Here is a 21,814-nt window from a genome sequence, read left to right on the forward strand (position 1 = left end):
TGGGACTCAAACCCAAGTCCTTCTAATGCCAATACTTTTGATGGCTACCTCCAAAGATCTTTCAAAGTCAGCTTTCATAGTCTCATGTCAATCGAATATCCCCAAAGAAGCCCGGGATAGGAAGTGGGGGGTGGGGGCAGCGGGTAAGAGAATGAGGTTTGAGTTGAGAGACTCAAGTTAGATGGAGGCCAGAGATGTGCCTGTTCCAGTCTTGGAGCTTCATGTGACCAGGAGAACCTTCTCCTGGAAGGAGAACCTGTAACCACAGCACCGCTTTGTGGGTTTCTTGGCCAACAGGGAAGACCAGACAGACATGCAAAGCTCTTCCTCCAGGTGCAACCTTCTCTGTGAGCTGACAGCAACAGAATTGCGGGACCAAGAAGAGAATGCCCCTCTCCAGAGCATGTGTCTGTTTCTTCTTTAAGCATCTGTCCTTCCAGCCATCCATCTATCTGTATATCTACCTCCCGTCCTTCCACCCACCTATCCATCCATCCATCCATCTGACCATCCATCTATCTTCCATTGATCTACGCAGACATCACCTATCTACCCACTTGTCCATCTGTCTGTCCGTCCATCCATCCACCCACCCACCCAGTCATTCATTAATCCATCATCTATCCACTGACCCACTCATTCATTAATCTCTCCATTCATCATTCATCATCCATCCACCCATCCATCCATCATCTATCTATCCATCCATCCATCCATCCATCCATCTCATCCATCCATCCATCTCATCCATCCATCCATCCATCATCCATCCATCCATCATCTATCCATCCATCCATCCATCCATCCATCCATCCATCTCATCCATCCATGCAGCACTCACTGGGACCCCACTGTGCACGATGCACTGTATAGGGACTGGGACAGAGAACAAGCTGGACACTGACCCTGTCCTCATAAGTCTGTGGCTACATAACAGGCCTATATAATAGACCTTCAACTACTAAATACCCAAACAATTAAATGGCAGTTTTGGTGAGTGCTACAAAGGTACTTTCAATACGCTAAAAGAGCTTATACCAGAGGACCCCACCTGGCTGAGGGCATATGGGAGGGGGTGTCAAGGAAGCCAGGCAGCATCTCATATAGCACTGGGGCTGAGACCCTGGGGGTGGGGCTGAGACCCTGGAGGTGGGGCTGAGACCCTGGGGGTGGGGCTGAGACCCTGGGGGTGGGGCTGAGACCCTGGGGGTGGGGCTGAGATCCTGGGGTGATGCTGAGACCCTGGGGGTGGGGCTGAGACCCTGGAGGTGGGGCTGAGACCCTGGGGGTNCCATCTCATCCATCCATCCATCCATCATCCATCCATCCATCATCTATCTATCCATCCATCCATCCATCCATCCATCTCATCCATCCATCCATCCATCATCCATCCATCCATCATCTATCCATCCATCCATCCATCCATCCATCCATCCATCTCATCCATCCATGCAGCACTCACTGGGACCCCACTGTGCACGATGCACTGTATAGGGACTGGGACAGAGAACAAGCTGGACACTGACCCTGTCCTCATAAGTCTGTGGCTACATAACAGGCCTATATAATAGACCTTCAACTACTAAATACCCAAACAATTAAATGGCAGTTTTGGTGAGTGCTACAAAGGTACTTTCAATACGCTAAAAGAGCTTATACCAGAGGACCCCACCTGGCTGAGGGCATATGGGAGGGGGTGTCAAGGAAGCCAGGCAGCATCTCATATAGCACTGGGGCTGAGACCCTGGGGGTGGGGCTGAGACCCTGGGGGTGGGGCTGAGACCCTGGGGGTGGGGCTGAGACCCCGGGGGTGGGGCTGAGACCCTGAAGATTCAGATCCTGGCTCTGGGATTGCCCTGCTTTGTGGGTACACACCCTCACCTCCCCGGGCCTCAGTTTCCTTATGTTCAAAATGAGGAGAACAACAGTGGAAATATAGAGCTGTCATGAGACTTCAGAGAGGCAAAGTGCATAAATTGCTACGTGTGGGGCCTGGCAGACAAGCAGTCCATCAACAAAGATGCTAACTGCCATCAGAGAACCGTCACTGACATGACCTTCTAGCAACTTCTCCACAAGGATGAAAATGTACCCAAATCAACAGCAATAAGGAGGACAGTTTTGCCAAAAGAATGAAAGTTCGCATTGTCTAGAACTGAGGTAGAAACATCTACCAAAAGATTGACTTCTTTCCCCTGCTGGTTTTTCGGATTTCCCCCCCCCCCATTTTTTCCATTGTGGTCTGTTTGTTGGTTTCAAGGCTCACTTCCAGTCTGTTCGAGTTGGGCGCAATGGTTGGGATGAGGGCAGGGGCAGTCAGGAAGCACTGATGTGGCCATTGTCTTGGAGAAGAAAACTCACTTCCAATAGAGACGCATCCATGACAGACATACATTTCCATAGAGAGTTTTATCCATGGACTTTGTACCAGAAGTAAACCTGGAACAAATGGAAGCTAAGATGTGGCCCGGTCAGCTCCATAACCCCAGGAGAGGGCGGAACGCACAGCCCGACTGGAAATGGATGTCACGCTAGGACGTGTCCACAGAGCGGGCCACCCACCCACGCTGTGACATCGCTAACCTGCAGCAGAAGGGCCATCCCAGATGCTCAGGGCTGCAGGGGAATATCGGGGACCTACCTGGAGGCTCCGGTTCCAGAGGCCACAAGTCGGCACGGAAAACACTGTCCACGATCAGACCCCGCACACGAAACACACCCACCAGCCAGTGGAGGCGTGACAAGCCAGGGAGGACGTGACAGCCCCAGGGAGCCTGGGGAGCAGGCTGCTTGTGAATCATGGTGCTATTCTCACCTAAATCCAATCTCCTGGCCTCTGTGGATCGGAGGTCTGTGTTTGTGAGAAGATTGTCTGGGGCCCACCAGGGGCTTCCGGCAGAGTTTTCATTGTTTATTACATCACAGAATGTGGAAACAGATGCACTGGCACACGTTAACAAAATAAGTGACAGCTAACCCTCAGGTAGCTCCTATGTCCTAGACACCTCCTATTCATCATCACTCCATGTTTTTCATCGCTGTGTTAACAATCATTGCTGATAATACAGATAACAGCCACCCTTTATCATTGATGGTGCAAGGAATGGTGCCAGGGCCCTTACACACTTCTCCGCAGGTCCTTAAAACAACCCCCTGAGGTAAATACCCAGGTATCTGTTTGGGAGCTGGGGAAACAAATGCTCTGAGAAGCCACAGTGCCAGCAAGCGACCCCTGTGCCAGCCAGGCCTGCCGGGCCCGTGTCCCACACCTTCCTCTACCACACATCCCACTGGAGCTGTGAAGAGCGTGACCCAGATGGCAATCACCTGTTCAGGTCCAGACTATGCCGCTCACTCGCCTAGGACTTGAGAGAGTCCTCAGTCGCTTCATCCGTAAAATAGAGGTAATAATGTAATAATGTCTGGCCCACCAGGTGCTTGTGAGGAACAGGTGAGCTAACACCTGCAAAGCGCACAGTAGGCCCTCGCCAAATACAAGCTGCTATGAGACCCGATCTACCCCCTACTACACTGCCCAAAGATTCAGGAACTGGTTCACAGCCACTGGCCTGAGCCAGAAATTAAAAGAAGAGAAATGACCACACATCTTTTCAAGCAGCGACTTCTGGGAACACGTCTTATTCAACATCAAAGTGACAAGTACAGATGAGTAATTTTTCACCATCCGACCAACACAGGTGCGGAAGGCGGGCAAGAGCATCAGCCAATGAGTGAGGGAGCAGAAGCTTCTAACACCTTTTGCAGGAACATAAAATTGATACAAGTCTCTTAGGAGGACAGACACATGGCAACTCTGTAGAAGCGTGAAAACCACAAAGACACTTTACAGCGAGGACACTTGTCACTGTGCTGCTTACAAAGTCCCCAACTGTAAGCAGCCCATAGAGCCATCTGGAGAGGCTGCCATGTCGCTGGGAATCCTACAGCCATCAGCCATGATTACACTGTGAGGGTGCCTGTCCCACGGACAAAGTGGGGTGGCACCAAGTGATCGTCAGCACCCCCCTTCTGCAGCGTACAGATAACAAAAGTGATGCCGCGTGTGCAGAACGAAATGTTTGCAGGGCTTTATCTCCAAATCATGGGACTGGGTACCTTCATCTTTTCCTGCATGATTTTCTATGTGTAGCAAAAGTTTCACAAAAAAAGTTTTATATTTGTAACTAAAAATGTTTGTACTAAGCAGACACATAAGAAAAGCAAAGTAGGCAGTCTTGCCCCCTCCTTACTTCAGCCTGAGCCAGCACCCTTCACCTGGACGCTCTCTAACAAGGATTCTAGCGTGGGGACCACCCAGGATGTCACCCGTCTTATACTCTAGAGTGCCAGCCTCTAGCCGTAGGAGGCTGTTTCAATTTTAACTCATTAAAGCTCAATAAAATGTAAAAGTCAGTTCGCAGTTGCACGAGCCAAATATCAAGCATCCAATAGCCATGTGTGGCCAGTGGCTGCAACGGCGGGCAGCACAGCACAGACACAGGACCTGTCCATCCTCTCAGCAAGTTGCTGGACAGCGCTCAGCTGTAATGAAACCTCCGAGCGTTACCAGAGAAGATAAAAGCATCAGAGGGTAATCCTAGGGCTGGGGGCAGCACATTTTTTTCTGTGAAGGGCCAGACGGTCAATAGTTTAGACTTTATGGGCCGGACATCTCTGGGCAACTACTCAGTTCTGCCATTATAGTGTGAAAAGCATCCACAGACAATACATAAATGAAGGCGTGCAGCTGTGTGCCAATAAAACTTTATTTAAAAACACAGGAGGTGGGCTCCCAGGGCATAGTTTGCTGATCCCTGCTCTAGGGAATATTAACCATCATCATTAAGAGCCAGCATGCCTAAGGGTAATATTACCCTGTGTTAGGTACCAACTTAAGTGCTCTACCCACATTTTCTCAGGTAATCGTCACTGCGACCCAACTAGGTTAATATGATTATTATCCCCATTGTACAAAAGAGGAAATTGAGTCAGAGAGATCAAGCAACCAACCCTAGTGGAGGCGCTGAGAGCCACACTCTCGTCACCCTGACCCTAAAGGCTGCACTTGTAACCAGAACACACAGTCCCTCGTGAGAATGAAATGAAACCTCTCCACCAGGTTTCTGGCCCCTCCAGCATTAAAGCATCGCCTTGTGTACAGGCAAACCCTTTTGTGGGCTTCATAAATGCTGAATCCACGGTATGTGTTTCCCAGGCAATACAATAAAAGCCCGAAGCTTTGAACTGAATAGCTATGGAATAATAAGAACGTTCGTGTTTAAACCTAGCAAAGAAATAATGCAAAAATTAGACGTTTCCCAATAACTTGACACAGTTGAGTGGTTTTGGAGAAAATATTATTTGGAAAATTCAAAATGATGATTAAGGTAGGAACCTGTTGATCTGTTACAAAGTCTTTGGTTTTTATAAGAACTTCCTGTCCCCATGTTCTAAATAATTAACCATGTTATCCATTAACTGGGAACTCTTACACCGCCTGAGGGACCAGAGTCTAAAGCCACAGGGGGTAATAAATTGTGATCATGGGTGTCTCGTTATTAAAATGAAATACGTTCTTAGCAGCTCCTCAGGACACTTTTTCCAGTGACTTACAGAGCTCCCCGTGACATGTAAACCCAGGCAATATAAACGTGTCCAAGCAAAACCCAACTTTCACAAAAAAAAGCCTCAGCTCCTGTCACCCCAAGTCATCAGGAGTCACAGAGGTCCTTCCAGGAATAGGGGCCACCAACAGATGTCTCATCTCATTCCCCGCCACCCCCCGCCCCATCAACTCCACAGCCTTCCAAGGACACTGCCTTGGGGAAGCCTCGGGGACCTTCGGATAGGCAGAGCCTGAACACTGACGGGAAGACTGGTCATCTATAGTGTCTTCAGGACAAGGATGTGCTTGGAAGAAGAAGAGAGTACAGTGTGGGGGACCTAGGTGGTGTTCAGGCTCCATTCGTCCTGTGAGCTGGACAAAGACACCGTCTTCCTCTAAGAGCCTGTGATGACCAGAGCGCTTACGGAAGTGGCAGAGCCCCAATTTGAGCCAACCAGCTGAAGCACAAAAGGGAACCTGTGTTTAACTGAGAAGTCCAGGGCGCACCAGCCTCACACACAGCTGGACCCGGGGCTGGAATCACCACCGGGAAATCAACGTCACCTCCCCACTCAGCTGTCCTTTGGGCGAGATGTGTTCCCAGGCAGGCCCACCTGAGCAGCCTGGGGAAACGGCCACCTGTCCCCAGGCTCACATCCGACCAGCTCAGCGGCCTCTTAGTGGGGAGCAAACATCTCCTTCCAAAGCTCCAGCTGAAGTCCTGGAAGAGACTCAGTGGTTAACCCGAGTCACGTGTCACCCCAGAGCCACTCACGATGGGCAGAGGGATACAGGTGGCGACAATCAGAGAGTGGGGTCCTAGTGTCTCCCCAGCTTTGCTGTTCAACCCCAACACATCCCGGGATATAGGAACAGGCGAAGCCCAGTCAGCGATGCCTGTGGCTCAGCACGGCCTACGAGGGGCACTTAGACGGAAGGCCGGAGCCGATGCAGCACCCCAGGATGAAGGTGGGGAGAGAACAGCAGGAGGTTCACAGTCCCTGCTCTGCCCTGACTGCCCCTCCCAGGAAGGAACAGAGTGGCTGCCAGATGCTGCAAGGGCTTCTGGGACCGTGAGGACATCTCTGAGGACACGGAAGCCCCCATTCTTACAGCCACACCCCCAACCCTCAATCTGCGGATCCATGCCAGCCTGTGGTGACACTCCCCGAGGCCCCGCTCCCCCACAAACAAAGACAGTGCAGTGAGGCATCCCTGAGGCGGGCTCTGCATAGTTTAGAAGGTGGTCCTCCACTGAAGCGGGTAGCCTTCCTTGATCCTTTGGACCTGGAGTTCCATTTTTTTAGGAAATAATGGTGATAATAGTTGGATGTTTTGTTTTTTTCTTCAGTGTTGTCTTTCTGTTTTTAAGCATCCTTATTTGACCAAAATTTAAAAGTTGGCAGCCCGTGCCTACCTTCCCTGTCTTGGTTGAGCCACTTTTAACAATTAGACCAGGACAAAGTGCTCCTGTCCTGGTCCGCCCTCCACTGCCCTGCAAGGACTCTGCTGTCTGCTGAGCAAACCTTCTCCCATCCCTGGGTGAGCAAGGCAGCAAGCGTGCGTGGGGATGGGGGCTGGGAGACAGAAGACCAGAGCGGCAGCGTTCCTGGAAGCTCTCTGGACATGCAGGGTCTCAGGCCCCACTCCAGACCTGATGCATCAGAATGCACACGCCAACGAGACCCCCAGGGGACCCCTGTGCACAGGGCAGTTTGAGAAGCACTGGCCCAGACTCCACCCAACACCTCTTCTCGCGAAGGAAGCCACGAGAGGGCCCCCGAGCAGGGGTGTTTGCCCCTGGAGGTTTAGCTCCAGACTTTACTTCCCTGAGAACCACTTCTCTCCCAGGCCGGGAGGTCTACACGACTCCGACAGCTCTTCTAAACCCACCCCTGGACTTCTATTCTACCATGTCAGACAGCATTCCAAAGCCTGCCCTGCAGGCCAGCTTCTGTGCCCACCGTCACCTCACCCCAGAGTCCCCACAGACCCATCCCTGGTCCCTCCCGAACTTTTTGCCAAATGCCTCTGCCCATCCCCGTCCACACCGTGTACATACATTTCCTCCTTGAATCCCCAAGAGCACCAAGAGGCTTCCTCGGCAGGCTTAACGACCCCTGTCACTAGCTCATGGACTAAGCAGCATCCTAGCGGATGGAGGACATGCACGACCTTGAGGGAAGCCTCAAGGATGGGAGGGGGGCCACTGTTACGGGTTGAGTTGTGCCCCCTTGAAATTCATGTGTTGGAGTCCTAGCCCCCTGCACTTGAGAATGTGAGCTTGTTTGGAGATAAGGACTTTGTAGTAGTGATCCAGTTAAAATGAGGTCATTCAAGGGGGATCACGACCGGACATGCAGAGGGAAGGTGGTGTGACGGCCCAGTGAGAAGGCAGGTGTCATCAAGCCAGGGAGTGAAGCCAGGCGCAGACTGTCCCTGTGCTCAGAGGAACCCGCCCGCCCACACTTAGATCCAGGACTGTGAATCAGTCTGTTCCTTAAGAAAACAGCCTGTGGTACCCTGTAAGGCCACGCCGGAGACCACGACAGCCCCAGGAGGCGAGGGGGGGAGGGGCAGAAAAGGAAGAAGCAGGGGTCCTGAGACTCAGAGGGGACCAGGAAAGCAGGGGCCTGGGGTCGAGAAGAGGTAGCCACTGGCCCTGGGACATGGAGGGGGTGCGGCAGAGAGTCACGCAGCCAGGTGGGGCAGGGCCAACGTCCGTCATACAGTGCCAGTGTCATCTTAGGAGCCAAAAAAAAAAAAAGACTTTTATCTAAAATAGAGTCTCACCTGACTGTGTTGACACTATAAATGTAATAAAATATACACACCAAAAAAAAAAGTTCCCATAAAGCCCAGTGAGATTCGCACCAGCTGCTGGGTTAGCTGTAGGAGTGCCAGGTCAGTCTGCTGGTGTCCATCCGGGCACTGTGGGCATTAAGGCATTCCCACCAAGGGACGCTGGGGCAGCTCTCTGTACTATTTTTTTGCAACTTCCATCTGAGTTTAAAATTCTTTCAAAATGAAAACTTTAGAAAACATACAAACATTTAAAAGGCGAAGTCTTGCCTCCTTCGCTCCCCGTCTCCTTGGCTCACAGCTGCTGCTGCCCTTTGTCGTAGTCACACACCCTCCCGTCTTTTGCAAAGCCTCAAGATGCGGCTCATCTCAATACGAGCGGTGAGGAACATTCCAGAACACGCATTCACCCACAGGCGGGTTTGACGCCCGCAAGGGGCCACGAGGAAACGAACCACTCCTCGCACCATTTTCTTTCTTTGTGTTTTTGTTCGTTTGGTCAGACCGAGCCCAGGAGAGAACAGGGCTTGCTTTCTCTCCGGAGTGAGGGGAGCCTGGCTCGGGGCTGCAGCCCGGAGCAAAAGGCTCATTCACGCGCGGACACGCAGAAGCTCACTGCAGAGACCCGGGCAAAGGGCTTGCTTTCTGTGAAATGCCTAATTTGAGTTTCTAGCCAGCGTTCACTCTTCCAGGGTCCCCTGGCCTCCTCAATGGCGGGCCTTGTCCATGGGGAGCACAAAGCTGCCTTTCCTGGAGGGCCAAGAGGAGGGAAGCTGCAGCTGAGAGGAGGCGTCTCCCCACCGTGACTGGCCCCATTCTTCCCAGCTCACGGGCCGGCCCTGCCAGAGCATGAGGCCTCTGAACTCCTAAGTGCCTCTCCCCCAGCAAGTGGAGAGCGTCAATAAATCCTGGGGCAGGAAATGAGAGAGGCTCGGTCCCCAGACAACACTGTGCTCGAGTGGTCACATGAACTGGAAACTTCTAAGGAGAATCCTTAAGAGGTAGTAGGGACTTTCCTGTCACTCAGGGCATTCGAGCAGGGGCAAGACTCTGACTGGGCAGGGATGCTAAAGGGATGGAGGGAAGCAAGTGATGGATGGATGGGGCATGACAGGTAGATAGGTAGGTAGATAGAGAAAAATAGGTAGATATGATAGGTAGGTAGATAGATATAAATAGATGATAGATCAGATAAAGAAAAAATGAAAAAGAGAGAGAGAGAGAGAGAGGGAGGAAGGGAGGAAGGGAGGGAGGGAGGAAGGAAGGAAGGAAGGAAGGAAGGAAGGAAGGAAGGAAGGAAGGAAGGAAGGAAGGGGCCAATAGCAATCAAGGCTCAACTATAACAGGAGGGCACACACAATGGACTGTGCCCAGACCCCACAGGCACCTGCTACATAAGGTTGGGAGACATAACAGCCCTACCTAACACACAAAAACAAACACAGGGAGGCAGCCAAAATGAGGAAACAAAGAAATACACCCCAAATGAAAGAACAGGCGAAAACTCCAGAAAAGGAACTGAACGAAATGGAGGCAAGGAACCTACCAAAGACAGAGTTAGAAACATTGGTTATAAGGATGCTCAAGGAACTCAGTGAAAACTTAAACAAAGAGATAGCAAGCATAAAAAAGGACACAGAAACCATAAAAAAGGAACCAATCAGGAGTGAAGAATACAATAACTGAAATGAAGAATGCACTAGAAGGAATAGCAGACTAGATGAAGCAGAGGATCAAATCAGTGATTTGGAAAACAAGGTAGCAGAAAACACCCAATTGGAACAGCACAAAGAGAAAAGAATCCAAAAAATGAGGGTAGTTTAAGGGACCTCTGGGGCAACATCATCCGTAACAATATTCGCATCATAGGAGTACCAGAAGGAGAAGAAAGCAAGGGATTGAGAACCTATTTGAAGAAATAATGACTGAAAACTTTCCAAACCTGGTGAAGGAAATAGACATATAAGTCCAGGTAGCAGAGAGTCCCAAACAAGATGAACCCAAACAGGTCCACACCAAGACACATAATAATTAAAATGGCAAAGGTTAAAGACAAAGAAAGAATCTTAAAAGCAGCAAGAGAAAGGCAACTAGTAATTATAAGGGAGCTCCCATAAGGCTGTCGCTTGATTTCTCAACAGAAACTTTGCAGGACAGAAGGGAGTGGCACAACATATTCAACATGATAAAAAGCAAGGACCTATAACCAAGATTACTCTACCTAGCAAAGCTATCATTTAGAATCGAAGGACAGATAAAGAGCTTCCCAAACAAGGAAAAGCTAAAGGAGTTCATCACTACCAAACCAGTATTACAAGGAATGTTAGCGGGACTTAAAAAAATCAAAACTATGAATAATAAAATGGCAATAGCTACATATCGATCAACAATTACTTTCAGTGGAAATGGATTAAATGCTCCAATCAAAAGACACAGGGTAGCTGAATGGATAAGTAAAAAAGACCCTTACATGTGCTGCCTACAAGAGACTCACTTCAGCTAGAAAGATACACACGGACTACAAGTAAAGGGATGGGAAAAGTTATTTCATGGAAATGAAAAACAAAACAAAAAGCTAGGGTAACAATACTTATACCAGAAAAAATAGATTTTAAAACAAAGGCTACAACAAGAGACAAAGAAGGACCCACTCATCCCATTTCTGGGTATTTATGTAAAGAAACCCAAAATGCTACTTTGAAGGGACATGTGCATCCATATGTTCATTGCAGCATTGTTTACAATGACCAAGATGTGGAGGCAACCTGGGTGTCCATTGATGGAAGAATGGATAAAGAGGAGGTGGTACATACATACAGTGGAATATTGCTCCGCCATGGGAGGGAATGGGTTTTTGTCATCTGTGGTGTCATGGATGGACCTGGGGGAAATTGTGCTGAGTGGAGTCTGTCAGGCAGAGAAAGCCAGATGCAATGTGATTTCGCTTATATGTGGAATCTAAAGAACAAAATAAATGAAAAAAATAAGAATAAATAAATAAATTTAAAAAATAAAATGTCAACACTGTTTGCAAGTGTGGTCCTCGGGAAAAGACAAGCTCCATTAGACTCCAGAAAAGAGGACCCTGCCTCATGCACCCACCTGCAGCAGCCGCCCAGGCCAGCGGAAGCTGGAGGCAATGCTCTCAGTTTGTTACACATTGTGTAACAACCTTCCAACTAAAACCATGATACAAAATAATAAAGTAGCTCTAAACCTTTTGTTATTTTGTATTAAAGCAGAACCAGCTACTTGCAAGGATCAGGGGAAAGAAAGAACAGTGAAACGCAGGAGGCTGTCAGCTCCACCATCCACAGGCATGCTTCTCCTGAGCCCCAAGCCAATCTCAAGGGGCCCTGGGATCGTGTGGTCAGTTCAGCAGTCACAGCCTGTGTCCCATCTGGGGCTGACTCGGCCTTTGACCTTGACCTTTGACTTGTGCCTGTTCTACAACCTCACATTCTTGTCTCCCCAGCCCAGCTCCCCAGCTAGAAGGAGGGGCACCGTACCTGGAGAGGAGCCCCCCATTGCCCACCAGCGACTCCATGAACCAGCCCCAGACCATGAAGGGGGAAGCATGGAAGGTCCTGCAGGGATGCCCCATTTTACCCAGCCGGGAGGGCCCCTTCTTTCAGCATCACGAGGGCACCAGGGGAGATGTGGGCATCTGGGAGCCTCAACGCTGCACAGGGGCCTCCACTGGCCTTTGGTGGCGCTTCTCTGTAACGAGGAGGAGGCTGACACTAGCTCATGGTTACTGGGGTCTTCCTGCATTCTGGGAGTCATGTTCAACACTGCACAGAAACCAACACGCCTAGTCCTCCCAAGCACCTAGGCAGGTGCTGCCACGAGTCACCCCCCTTTTACAGGAATGAGGCTGAGGTATGCAGTGGGTCTGTCCATATCACAGACCCAGGCAGTCTGACATCAAAGCACCCGTGCACCTCTCAGCTGCCCTCAAGACCTTGTCTGTTGGCCTCCCAACGTCGAGGCAACATGAGATTACAATATGAATCTGACTGAGCCCCTCATCCCTAGGAGCTCCTGGTCTACGAGGGCCAACAGGGTATTGTGTGGACAGCACCCTGGCCCCAGCTCTCCACCCATCCTATATCTGCAGGTGATGTGCCTGCTCCCCCTACCAAGGGGAGGAGTGTATTTCCTTCCCCTTGGCCTTAATCTCGCCCGTGTGCACTCTAATAGAATTAGGCAGAAGGGAAGGTGCTAGATCCTCAGAGGCTACGTGCATTTCCACCACTGCTATGGGACAACATCACTGAGTCCCAGGAGGGTGAGGCGCACACATGGATGAGCTCAGCTGAGCCCAGCTTGAGTCATCAGCCCTCCCAACCTGCAGACACCCAAGGAGCGGGGGCTCAAGGCTGCAGACCGCTGGGGTCCGGAGGTCACTTCTGCAGCAGCCTGAGATGCTGGCTAGAGGATGCACTGGACACAACACAGAGAGGTCTGGCACCTATTACATATGTACCTTGTCATTTTACTTGTTAAAATGGCACGTCCCTCACCAGATGGTGAGCTTCCAGGATGGGCAGCAATCTTTCCATCACCCCCACGCCGTGCTCCCTGAACACAGCAGTGCTTCGTGTGTTGGCGGATCGATAAATAATATAATACCTGCAGCTCATAGGGTCAGCCTGACACATTCAGCGGCACCCTCGTCTCACTGACACCAGCTGCACCCCTCATGATTTTTGCCACGCCTCTGTCTCCTCACGCTTCTCGGTACTGCCTCCTCCACTTTATTAAGTTTTGACGTCCATCTTCTTTTGTACGTAAATACATTTAACTTCTAAGAAGACCATATACCACCATGCTCTGTGGAGAACTGGTATCCCCAGTCATCCATGAGTCTAACAGAAAAATAAAGACAGTGCCAGGCAGACCCAGAGAGCAGCGCCCAGGTGGGGACAGTCCTGATGCCGCCCCGCACTCGGAACTTTGCACAAAAGCCCCCCGCTGACAAATGTGCCAAGGTCAGCAGCAACAACTTGACTCATGTGACTGCAGAGACAGTCATCCCAGAATGAGCATTGCCTGAGACAATGTTTTCCTGCCAAAGGGAAGTGGAAAGATAACTTTTGGCACATCTTCCGAAGTTTATTTAAACCCCCTGAGCTATTGATTACAACAAAGCAAAAATTTTGTCTGCACATGGATACAAACTTCCAGGAAGTACAAAACCAAAAAACAAAGTAATAACAATGCAATTCATTAGCAAATGCATTGAGACCAGCAGCGGCTTTAACAGCGTGTTACATTTAAAACAGATGCATAACAATGTGTGATAAACATATTTTTTAAGTCCTGCAGCCACAGCTCCCACCCAGTGCTTGGTTCTTGGCAGTCATCTCCTGGCTGCCAACCAATCAAGGTCAAGCCTACTTACGCCGTCGTGCCCATTAGATAAGGGGTGTTGCCAAGCTACCCATCCAAGTGACTCACTTTAACAAGCAGGGACTCTGGTCCTAGACCATTAAAAACGGGACCTTCAGCAACTCTGCCGATGGCTGATTCTCTGCCATCACCTTGACTGACTTCCAGTAAATAAATCTAGTTCTGGTGGCCATTCTAGTTAAATGACCTGGGAAACGGAAGAGTATGTCTGTGCCTGCGTCTTTATGCAACTACAGAAATGTATACGTTGGTGCGATGGATTGCTTGAACAAGGGATGGGATGAAACACATGTACCTGTCCTGTGGGAAGAACAGACTGCCTCCCAGTAAGCTGCAGGAGGCCCGGAGGTCTGCAGGGCAGAGAGTGGGTAGGACAGAGAGAGTGGGGGGCAGACGGGGTGGGCGGGCCATCAAACTCACCTAGATTTAAACCTCTCTTCAAGCCACCTCTTCATACGTATATGCCCATGGCAGGGTTACTTAGCCTCCCTGGTCCTCCGACCCTCTGACCCTACTGCAAGGGTTTAGAGGAAGATTAAATAAAAAGAAGTGTGATGGCCCCGGAGTTTTACAACAGGCACATTTTCACTCCAGCCAAGGATCATTTACCAGACCACCAGCTCCGTGAGGGCCAGCGACCTTGTCAGTCTTGTTTCCCTAATAAATATTATTAAACAAGATTTAGATGGACATAATATTCAGGCTTGGACCACACATCTTAGTCCAGCCTTTAATTCCTTGGTAAAGAAATGTCATGACGCATAAAAATGCTTCAGCCTTCCCGAGATTCTTTCCACGTGACGTTTCAAAGGGCAGCCTGGGGGCCACGCGCAGCCCCAGATGTGTTTGGTTGGGGTCACGTGCTTTGTTTGTTTGTAAATTGACAATGACTGTAGTCGACCACTCAGTGGTCATTCTCATTCTCCCTCCCCTTCCTTTGTGCCAGCTCTTGTCATGGGTAGCCATGCAGGTATCAAAACAGCCAACCAACCAACCAAACATCTTTTCCAGCCGCCTACAGCTGGGACTGGCCGTCTGACACCCTCTGGCCAGAGGTGTAAATGCATGTCACTGGGTGGGGCTCCCAGGAAAGCAAGGTCCTAGCTCAGCAGATGGATACCTCTTGACCTGTCTGCACCCCTTCTTCCTGCCTAGAAAGTGCACTTGTTGCTGCAGAGACAGCAGCCATTTTGTAACTAGGGGCTCGCAGGGAGATCGCAGAGCTTTGGCCCCATGGCACGGAAGCTGGTGTGCTGTCAGCCCTTCCGGTGAAAGAAAAACCCCTTTCTTCCTTACGATAGCCAGTGCTATTTAGGTTTTCTATCACATGAAGCCAAACCGATTCCCAACTGATAAACTTGCAATGTTCACGTTGCACATAAAAATCTGGATTTCCAGGGTATCTCTTAAAATAGGACAGGGTGGCCACCCTGGGCCCACATCCCCGTGTGGCGGTAACCGGCCCTACTGGAGCAGTCCTGTTCCCGGACCCACCCGTTTGCAAGAATACCCGTCCCGGTAGACACCGCCCTGGGGGCCTGGGTTAAACAATTTTATCATATGTGGACTAGATCCCGGCTCTCAAAGTCAATGACGGGTGAGTCTCAAATCCTCTGATAGGCCTTGTTATAGTCAAGCTTTTTCCTTTCACCTCTATTCCTGTGACATTTTACATACACCCTGTAAATGATGCCCTGGTTGAAGCACTGGTGGGGGGCTCAGAGCACACCACCCTCCACACCCATGCCTGCTGCAGCTGGCGCGGCCACACCACAGGCCCAGCCTTCAAATGGCTCACCTGTGCCCTACAAGGAGGTGCCCTTCCCAGGAAGAGCTCACCAAGACAACTCATAAGAGTGAAACAATAAAAAACCCTACACGTTCAGGTCCTATTTCAAGACCACCAGTATGCTAGCCCATAATTACAGGACCAGATTCGGTAACTGGGACAAGGTGGGGGGGCCCTAGAGGGACTGCAGTCTGGAAAGGGAGGCAGGGAAGGGGCTGGGGAGCAGCATCTGAGGAGGAGCTGACAGCGAGGGAGGCTCTGGGGGTAGCAACGGCCCCAGAGAAATGGTGGTTATGGGACAGCACGGGTGAGGTCAGCGGCGGAGGCTGGGTAGGGAGAGGCTGTTAGAGCCGCCCCGTCCACGCGGCAGGCAGCGCTGCTGCTGCCATCTGGGTAGACCAGAATGAGACTCGGAACCGAATTCTCCCCTGCCCCGCCCTCTCATCACCACTCCTGAGCATGGACTCTGGCTGGTGCTGCTGCGAGTCACGGAGGAGCGTGGTCCCCGAGTCCTAACTCGCCCCTGGCTGGGTCAGCACAGCGCCTCCCCACATTTCAAAGGCTGACCAGCGTGGCCCTGACGGGGAGCCAGCGACAGCAGGGCTGAGAGTGGACCCGCGAGGTGCTTCTTCACCCCCTGCAGCTCGGGGTGGGGGTGGAGGGCACAGGTGCTCTGAAGGGCGTCTCCCTCTCCAGGCAGGAAGGCCACGGTGGAACTGCTCCTGCTCAGAGACGTGGCTGAGGCTGTAACTGAGCCGCCTGTTCCCAGAGGCCCCGTCCAGCTGGCAGGAGGGCCCAGCCACCTGGGCAGCCCCACGCCTCATCAGCTAGACACCGATGTCTGGTGCTTGAGCCCATTCATTCCCCAAATGCTGAAGCCTCCTGCATGCAAGGCTGTGCTGGTGTCCCGGCCCAGACGGGCACAGTCCACAGAGAAGGAAAGAGACCCGAAGCCCAGGTAGTAACAAGCACCCTGAGCGAATCAGAACGGAGGGACAGGAGCAGGGCTGGCTGGGGCAGGCAGCCACTTACATTTAATAGGGTGGACAGAAGAGCCTCTGAGGTGACATTGGCCCGAGACCTGAAGAAAAAGAAGGGGTCAGCAGAACACAGAGGTCTGGAGCTCGGAGCCAGACAGGTCAGTGCAGGATCCACATGGACACACAGACACGCCCCCCACACACAAATTGTCGGCAGAGAGGCTGAGACCATGGCTGAGGGCTGGGCTCACTGGCTCCCCAGGTGTGGTCACCTGACTAGCACCATCAGCACCACCTGGTAACTTGCTGGAGATGTCACTCTCAGGGCCCACCACACATATGCTGAATCAGAGACCCCGGCGTGGGGCTGCCAAGCCCAGCAGGGGATTCTGATAGACACTCCAGTGTGAGTGAATATCAACATCAGCATCTCTCTGGGGAGATTTTGCCCTCAGGGGACACTTGGCAAGTCTGATGACATTTTGGTTGTCACCATTCGGGACTGAGGTGCTGCTGTCATCTAGCAGACAGATGCCAGGGATGCGGCCAAACGCCCTCCGATGCACCGGACAGCCCCACAACGGAGAAGGATGCCGCCCCAAACGCCAGTGCTGCCGAGGCTGAGAGACCCTGCCTGAGATTGAGGGTCTCCCACCTGCTTGGGCATCAGAGCCTCTTGAGCAGAATCTTTACAAAGGTACATCGCAAGGTCACACAGAAAGGTGTTTAAAAAGTTATCCCAGGTGACCCTTGGTCCAGTTGCTGGTCCTGGCTTCGGGGACCCAGGGAGACACCCCAGGGAGACAGCTCGGAGTGGAGGAAGAAGGCAGTGAAGACGGCACTGCGGGAACCCTCGTGTGAAGGACCGGGAAGAGGAAAAGGGGCATGACAGGCCGAGAGCAGGAAAGAACAGCTACCAGAAACCAGGGGTCAGGGCAGTGAGGGGACAAGACAGAGGAGGCTGAGGCCATGGCATGAGATTGGACAAGGAGCTCACAGACCGCCTTGTCCATGCGGGACCAAGGCCAGGGCAGGTCCCACAGCATGGAGGGGCAGATGCCCTTCCCACAGCCTGGGAACAAATGGGGGAGAGGATGCCAAACTCCTGGTGAGTCTGACCGCCTGAGGAGGAAAGGTGGTGGGGATGCTGCCTTACCTTTGAAAATGTTAATTTGGGGGAGAAGACCTAAGCTGGGGGTCTCCTGCTTGTGGGACTAGAATAAGGATTTACAGAGAGAAACCTTGTACAGGTGCAGATGGAGTCATTAATGGAGCAATGATGTAGAGAGAGGGGATGGGTTGGCCCTTGGGGAAAATCCTTCATCCCTGCCACCCAGGCTATGGCCACAGATGTGGCCATTGACAGATTTAGTGCACGGATAAGGTCACAAAAAGATGCTCCCACTCACCAGCAATCAAGGAGCCGCAAATTAACACAACTGACACCATTTGTCACCATGCAAGAGAAAACCAGATTGACGATCTCAGGCGTTGGCAAGGCTTTGGAAAAGGGGCATTCTCGAAGATTCTGGAAGGAGTGTCAATTGGTATATTTTTTCCCAGGAAGGTGCAATGTCATAGAACTAAAAAATGTGGGTCCCCTGTGACCCAGACATCCCACTAGCTGGGACATGCCCTAGAGGAAATGTGCAGGTGAGCACCACCGTGTTGCCTGTTATGGGTATAACTGAAAACAACACAAACGTCTAATAGCTAAACGGTGGAAATGAGTGTCCTTGGACTCCTACATGGCTACTAAATGAGGGAGATGGCGCTACAGAATGTGGTTAAACCTCCAACACCCAGTGTTGAGTGGAAACACCATGGAGAGCCTTCTGTGCCATGTACTAGCATATTAAATAAAGTTCTCTTCCCAAGAACATGTAAATATAAACATGTAGAAAAGTGCAGAGGATGCAAAGATAACCGCTGGAGAGAGAAAGGGGTGTCACCGTTTACGCTCCCATAATGCTCTGAGTTTTTAGTAAGAGAATATTGATGCATTAGAAAGTCACTTGGAGGGGGCAAGGGTAAATGCCACTTTGGGCTGTTTTATAAAAGTCTAGGATCTAGAAGGAAGGCGGCAACCCTTGCACTTGACTTTGTGCCAGGTTATGCCACAGCTGGCGCACTGGCTTCAATTTTCAGGAGTCACTCTTTAGAGCAGCAGGTGGACAGGTAAAGAGATCCCAAAGGGAGCGCAAGATGAAGGACTGGGGCTTTTCAACCTAGTGAAAAATGACTCAGGTTGGAAGGATAAGTGACCTAACACAACAGACTCTCTGAAAGCCCCCGGAACACGCCTTGTGAGAAGATGCCACCAGGGCTGATGGGGAGCAGAATCTTAAGAGCCAATTGAAAAGGAATTTTTAAATAGGTCCACCCAAAGAAAAGAATGTGCTGCATCAGAAAGAAGTGAGTCCCCCAATGAAAGAGGTATGCAAGCACATGCCAAGCCAACCAGGCAAGACACTAGTAGAAAATATTTGCTCCCCTAGTCCACCCTTCCTGCTTCAATCTCCCGAGTCGCTTCCAATTTGAAGATTCTGACACTCTTTCTGCCAGAACTCCTCTGCTTAACATGATCCATAAATACTTCACTGCTTGATGCTTTTTAGTAAGGTCCGACCACACACAGAATCATACATACTTTTCACCTCAGACATCTGCTCTCTGGGTCCCATTTTGACCATTCGAACCAGAGACTAACTTGGCCGGCCGTCCTCCCCGGGCATCGCTGAATCATGGCATCCCAGCCCTCCCTCCTCTCTCCGTGGTGGAGCCGGCACCAGGCACCTGCCAAGCCCTCTGTTCCCACCCACAGAGGCATCAACTCACAGACAGCCAAAAAGCTAAATCCTCCACCATTTCCGTTTCAAGTTTGCTTCCTTTTACTGCCAGGGAGACAAAAGAAACGGGAGGGTTCTCTCCTGACGAGCCACTCAACTTCCATAATGGGAACAATCATGGATGTGCATCTCCCGCATTGAGAAAAACCAATCCAACATGGAGTGCTGAGGGCTTAATCCTCGATTTCTAATAAAAAAGATTAATTAAAGCCTTAAGGGTCTGCTTATAACAGCCTCTGCTTGAAACTCCAAGGAAATGAACTTGCCCTCCCAGATATAGCAAACCCAGGGATTTCCTCAGGCTGGTACCTTAGTTTGACCAGACGATACAGTGTCAACATCCTAACAAAGAAATCTTACAAGCCTCGCATGGGTTTATTGTTTAAAATTTCAAGTTGGGCCCTGCTGCCCTCAGAGCCGCCTTTAATGGGTCTTTCTTTGCAGTCAGGAAAGCCCCTCTGTGTTCCAGCAAAGCGGGGAGCCGCATCCCACAAAGCCACGTCCCCCTTGCCCAGGGATTGCCTTCACTCAGGTGCCCATCACCTATCCTGATAGAGTCCCCATTTGGGGTCCATGCATTTACAGAGAATACATCTTCAAAGGAAGGTCAGGGCGATTATTGTCCAAACAGACTCAGGGCTGGTGCTTCTCTGGGATGGGACGGCTGAGCCCCGAGGTTGGTACCAAAACACCAGCTTGGGTTCCTTTTCTGAACCCTGCATCTCAGCAGCTCCGGCTTCTCCCTGTGAAGTGGAAATTGCCTTCTGGTGGAGAAAGGTTTTAATGATCACTTTGCTTCCTGCGTCTCCATGGTGACGGTGCCTGCACAGCCCACCTCCCTCCTGCTTTATTAGGCCTTTCTTCCTCTCTGGAAAGTAATCCATCAAAACACATAGACGCCTTTGTGACCGGATTTATCACCTAAACAATGGACGCTACCGCGGGGGTGGAGAAGTGGACGAAGTCCATGAAATCCGGCTCCGTCCTGCACACGCCCTTCATCTCCCGGCTGGCAGCTTGGGGCGCACACCTGTCCGGGGGGGCGGGCGGCGCGCCCAGGTGGGGCAGGCCTGGCCCCAGTCGGGCGCCCGGAGGAAGCCCCTCTGCCCGGTGGCCCCGGGAGCGCTGCCCCGCCCGGGCAGGGCCACCCGGCCACCCGGCCACCTGAGCTGAGGACGGGGTCGGGAGGCAGAGCTCCAGGCCGGCGCAGGCGAGGCGGCCACAGGTCTGACTCTCCCCCTCGCCGGTCAGCACCCAGGGAAGGGGAGTCCCCGGAGGGGACAGCACTGCCCGCCGGCCGACAAGGAGGCCCGAGGCTCAGGGCCCGGCTCTACCCAGGAAATCGGCTCGTATCCGGACAAAGGGCTCCTCGGAGCCCCGGCAACGTTGCGGGGGATGCGACCTGCGGGGCCGGAGCGCCGGTCCGGCGGCGGCTCCCACATGCAGCGGGGACGCGGAGCAGCGCCCGGACTGTGCGCCCCGCGCCGTCGGCCCCCGGCCGCCCCCGCTCCCCGGCCGCCCCCGCCCGGCCCCGTTACCTGGGTTCTCCCCGGCATCCGCGGAGGACGTGGCCGTGGAGTCGGCGAGGACGCTGGGGTCACTCTGCGAGCGGGCCCGCGACACAAGGCAGCCGCTGCCGTCCTCGGACGTGGCCATGGGCCCGGCCGGCGCGGGGGCCAGTGGACGGAGCCGCTTGGAATCAGAGCATCCGAGGCGGCCAAGGTCACCGGCGGCGAGGGGGCTGGAGGGGGCGTCTTGTTAAAAAAGAAAATCCCAAAGGCCCGGCGAAGGGAAGGGGCCGGAGGACGCCGCCGGGCGCTTCGGGGCGGAGAGACAATAGCCTCGCGGCTGCAGCCAGGCGCGCGGCCTCGCTGTTATGTATTCGTGTTTATTCCCATTCTTCAGTCTCTATTCCAGGAAGAAAAGTTGAGCCAGAAAATAAAAACTTTTTTCTTGTCAGTGTTTATTGCGTGCTTTGGGCCAGGGGGTGATGTCCACGAATTTCTAGGGGCGTTCCCTCCCCCCACCCCACCCCCCCACCCCCCCGGAAAAACAGGGAAAAAGAAGAATCTTTGCTCTTGCAATTGCTTTAATCTGAAAGCTGTTCTTGGAGCATCTGTTGGAAAACATTAGGATTCTCCCATCATGCCACGCGAGAGGAGCATGACGTCACGAGAGAGGGGCGTGAGGATGCGCGTGGTGATGGGGTGGGGTCTCCGATACCTGGCCTGCACTGCCCTGGCAGCTCTGGGCAGGTGGGGGCTGCACCCTGATTATGGACCTCCCACCCCCACCCCACAGAGCTCTAGAACCGAGGAGGCTTCCGCGCCCCTCTTCTCCCCTCTCCCCAGAGGGCGGGCGGGGAGGAGAC

The 21,814-nt window shown here is 52.1% G+C and overlaps 1 protein-coding gene across 1 annotated transcript in view; it reads right to left on the reverse strand.

Moving 5' to 3' along the window:
• LOC109380026 (phosphatase and actin regulator 3-like) overlaps window positions 1–21,472 on the reverse strand; it is a 139,269-nt gene extending 117,797 nt beyond the window's left edge. Inside the window, exon 1 of the mRNA XM_019637160.1 lies at window positions 20,982–21,472. Coding sequence (XP_019492705.1) covers window positions 20,982–21,099 — 118 coding nt within the window. The 5' untranslated portion in view covers window positions 21,100–21,472. The remainder of the gene's footprint in view (window positions 1–20,981) is intronic.
• Between the last annotated feature and the right edge of the window lie 342 nt (window positions 21,473–21,814).

The sequence above is a fragment of the Hipposideros armiger genome, unplaced genomic scaffold (assembly GCF_001890085.2).
Source record: "Hipposideros armiger isolate ML-2016 unplaced genomic scaffold, ASM189008v1 scaffold_32, whole genome shotgun sequence".
Taxonomy (NCBI): domain Eukaryota; kingdom Metazoa; phylum Chordata; class Mammalia; order Chiroptera; family Hipposideridae; genus Hipposideros; species Hipposideros armiger.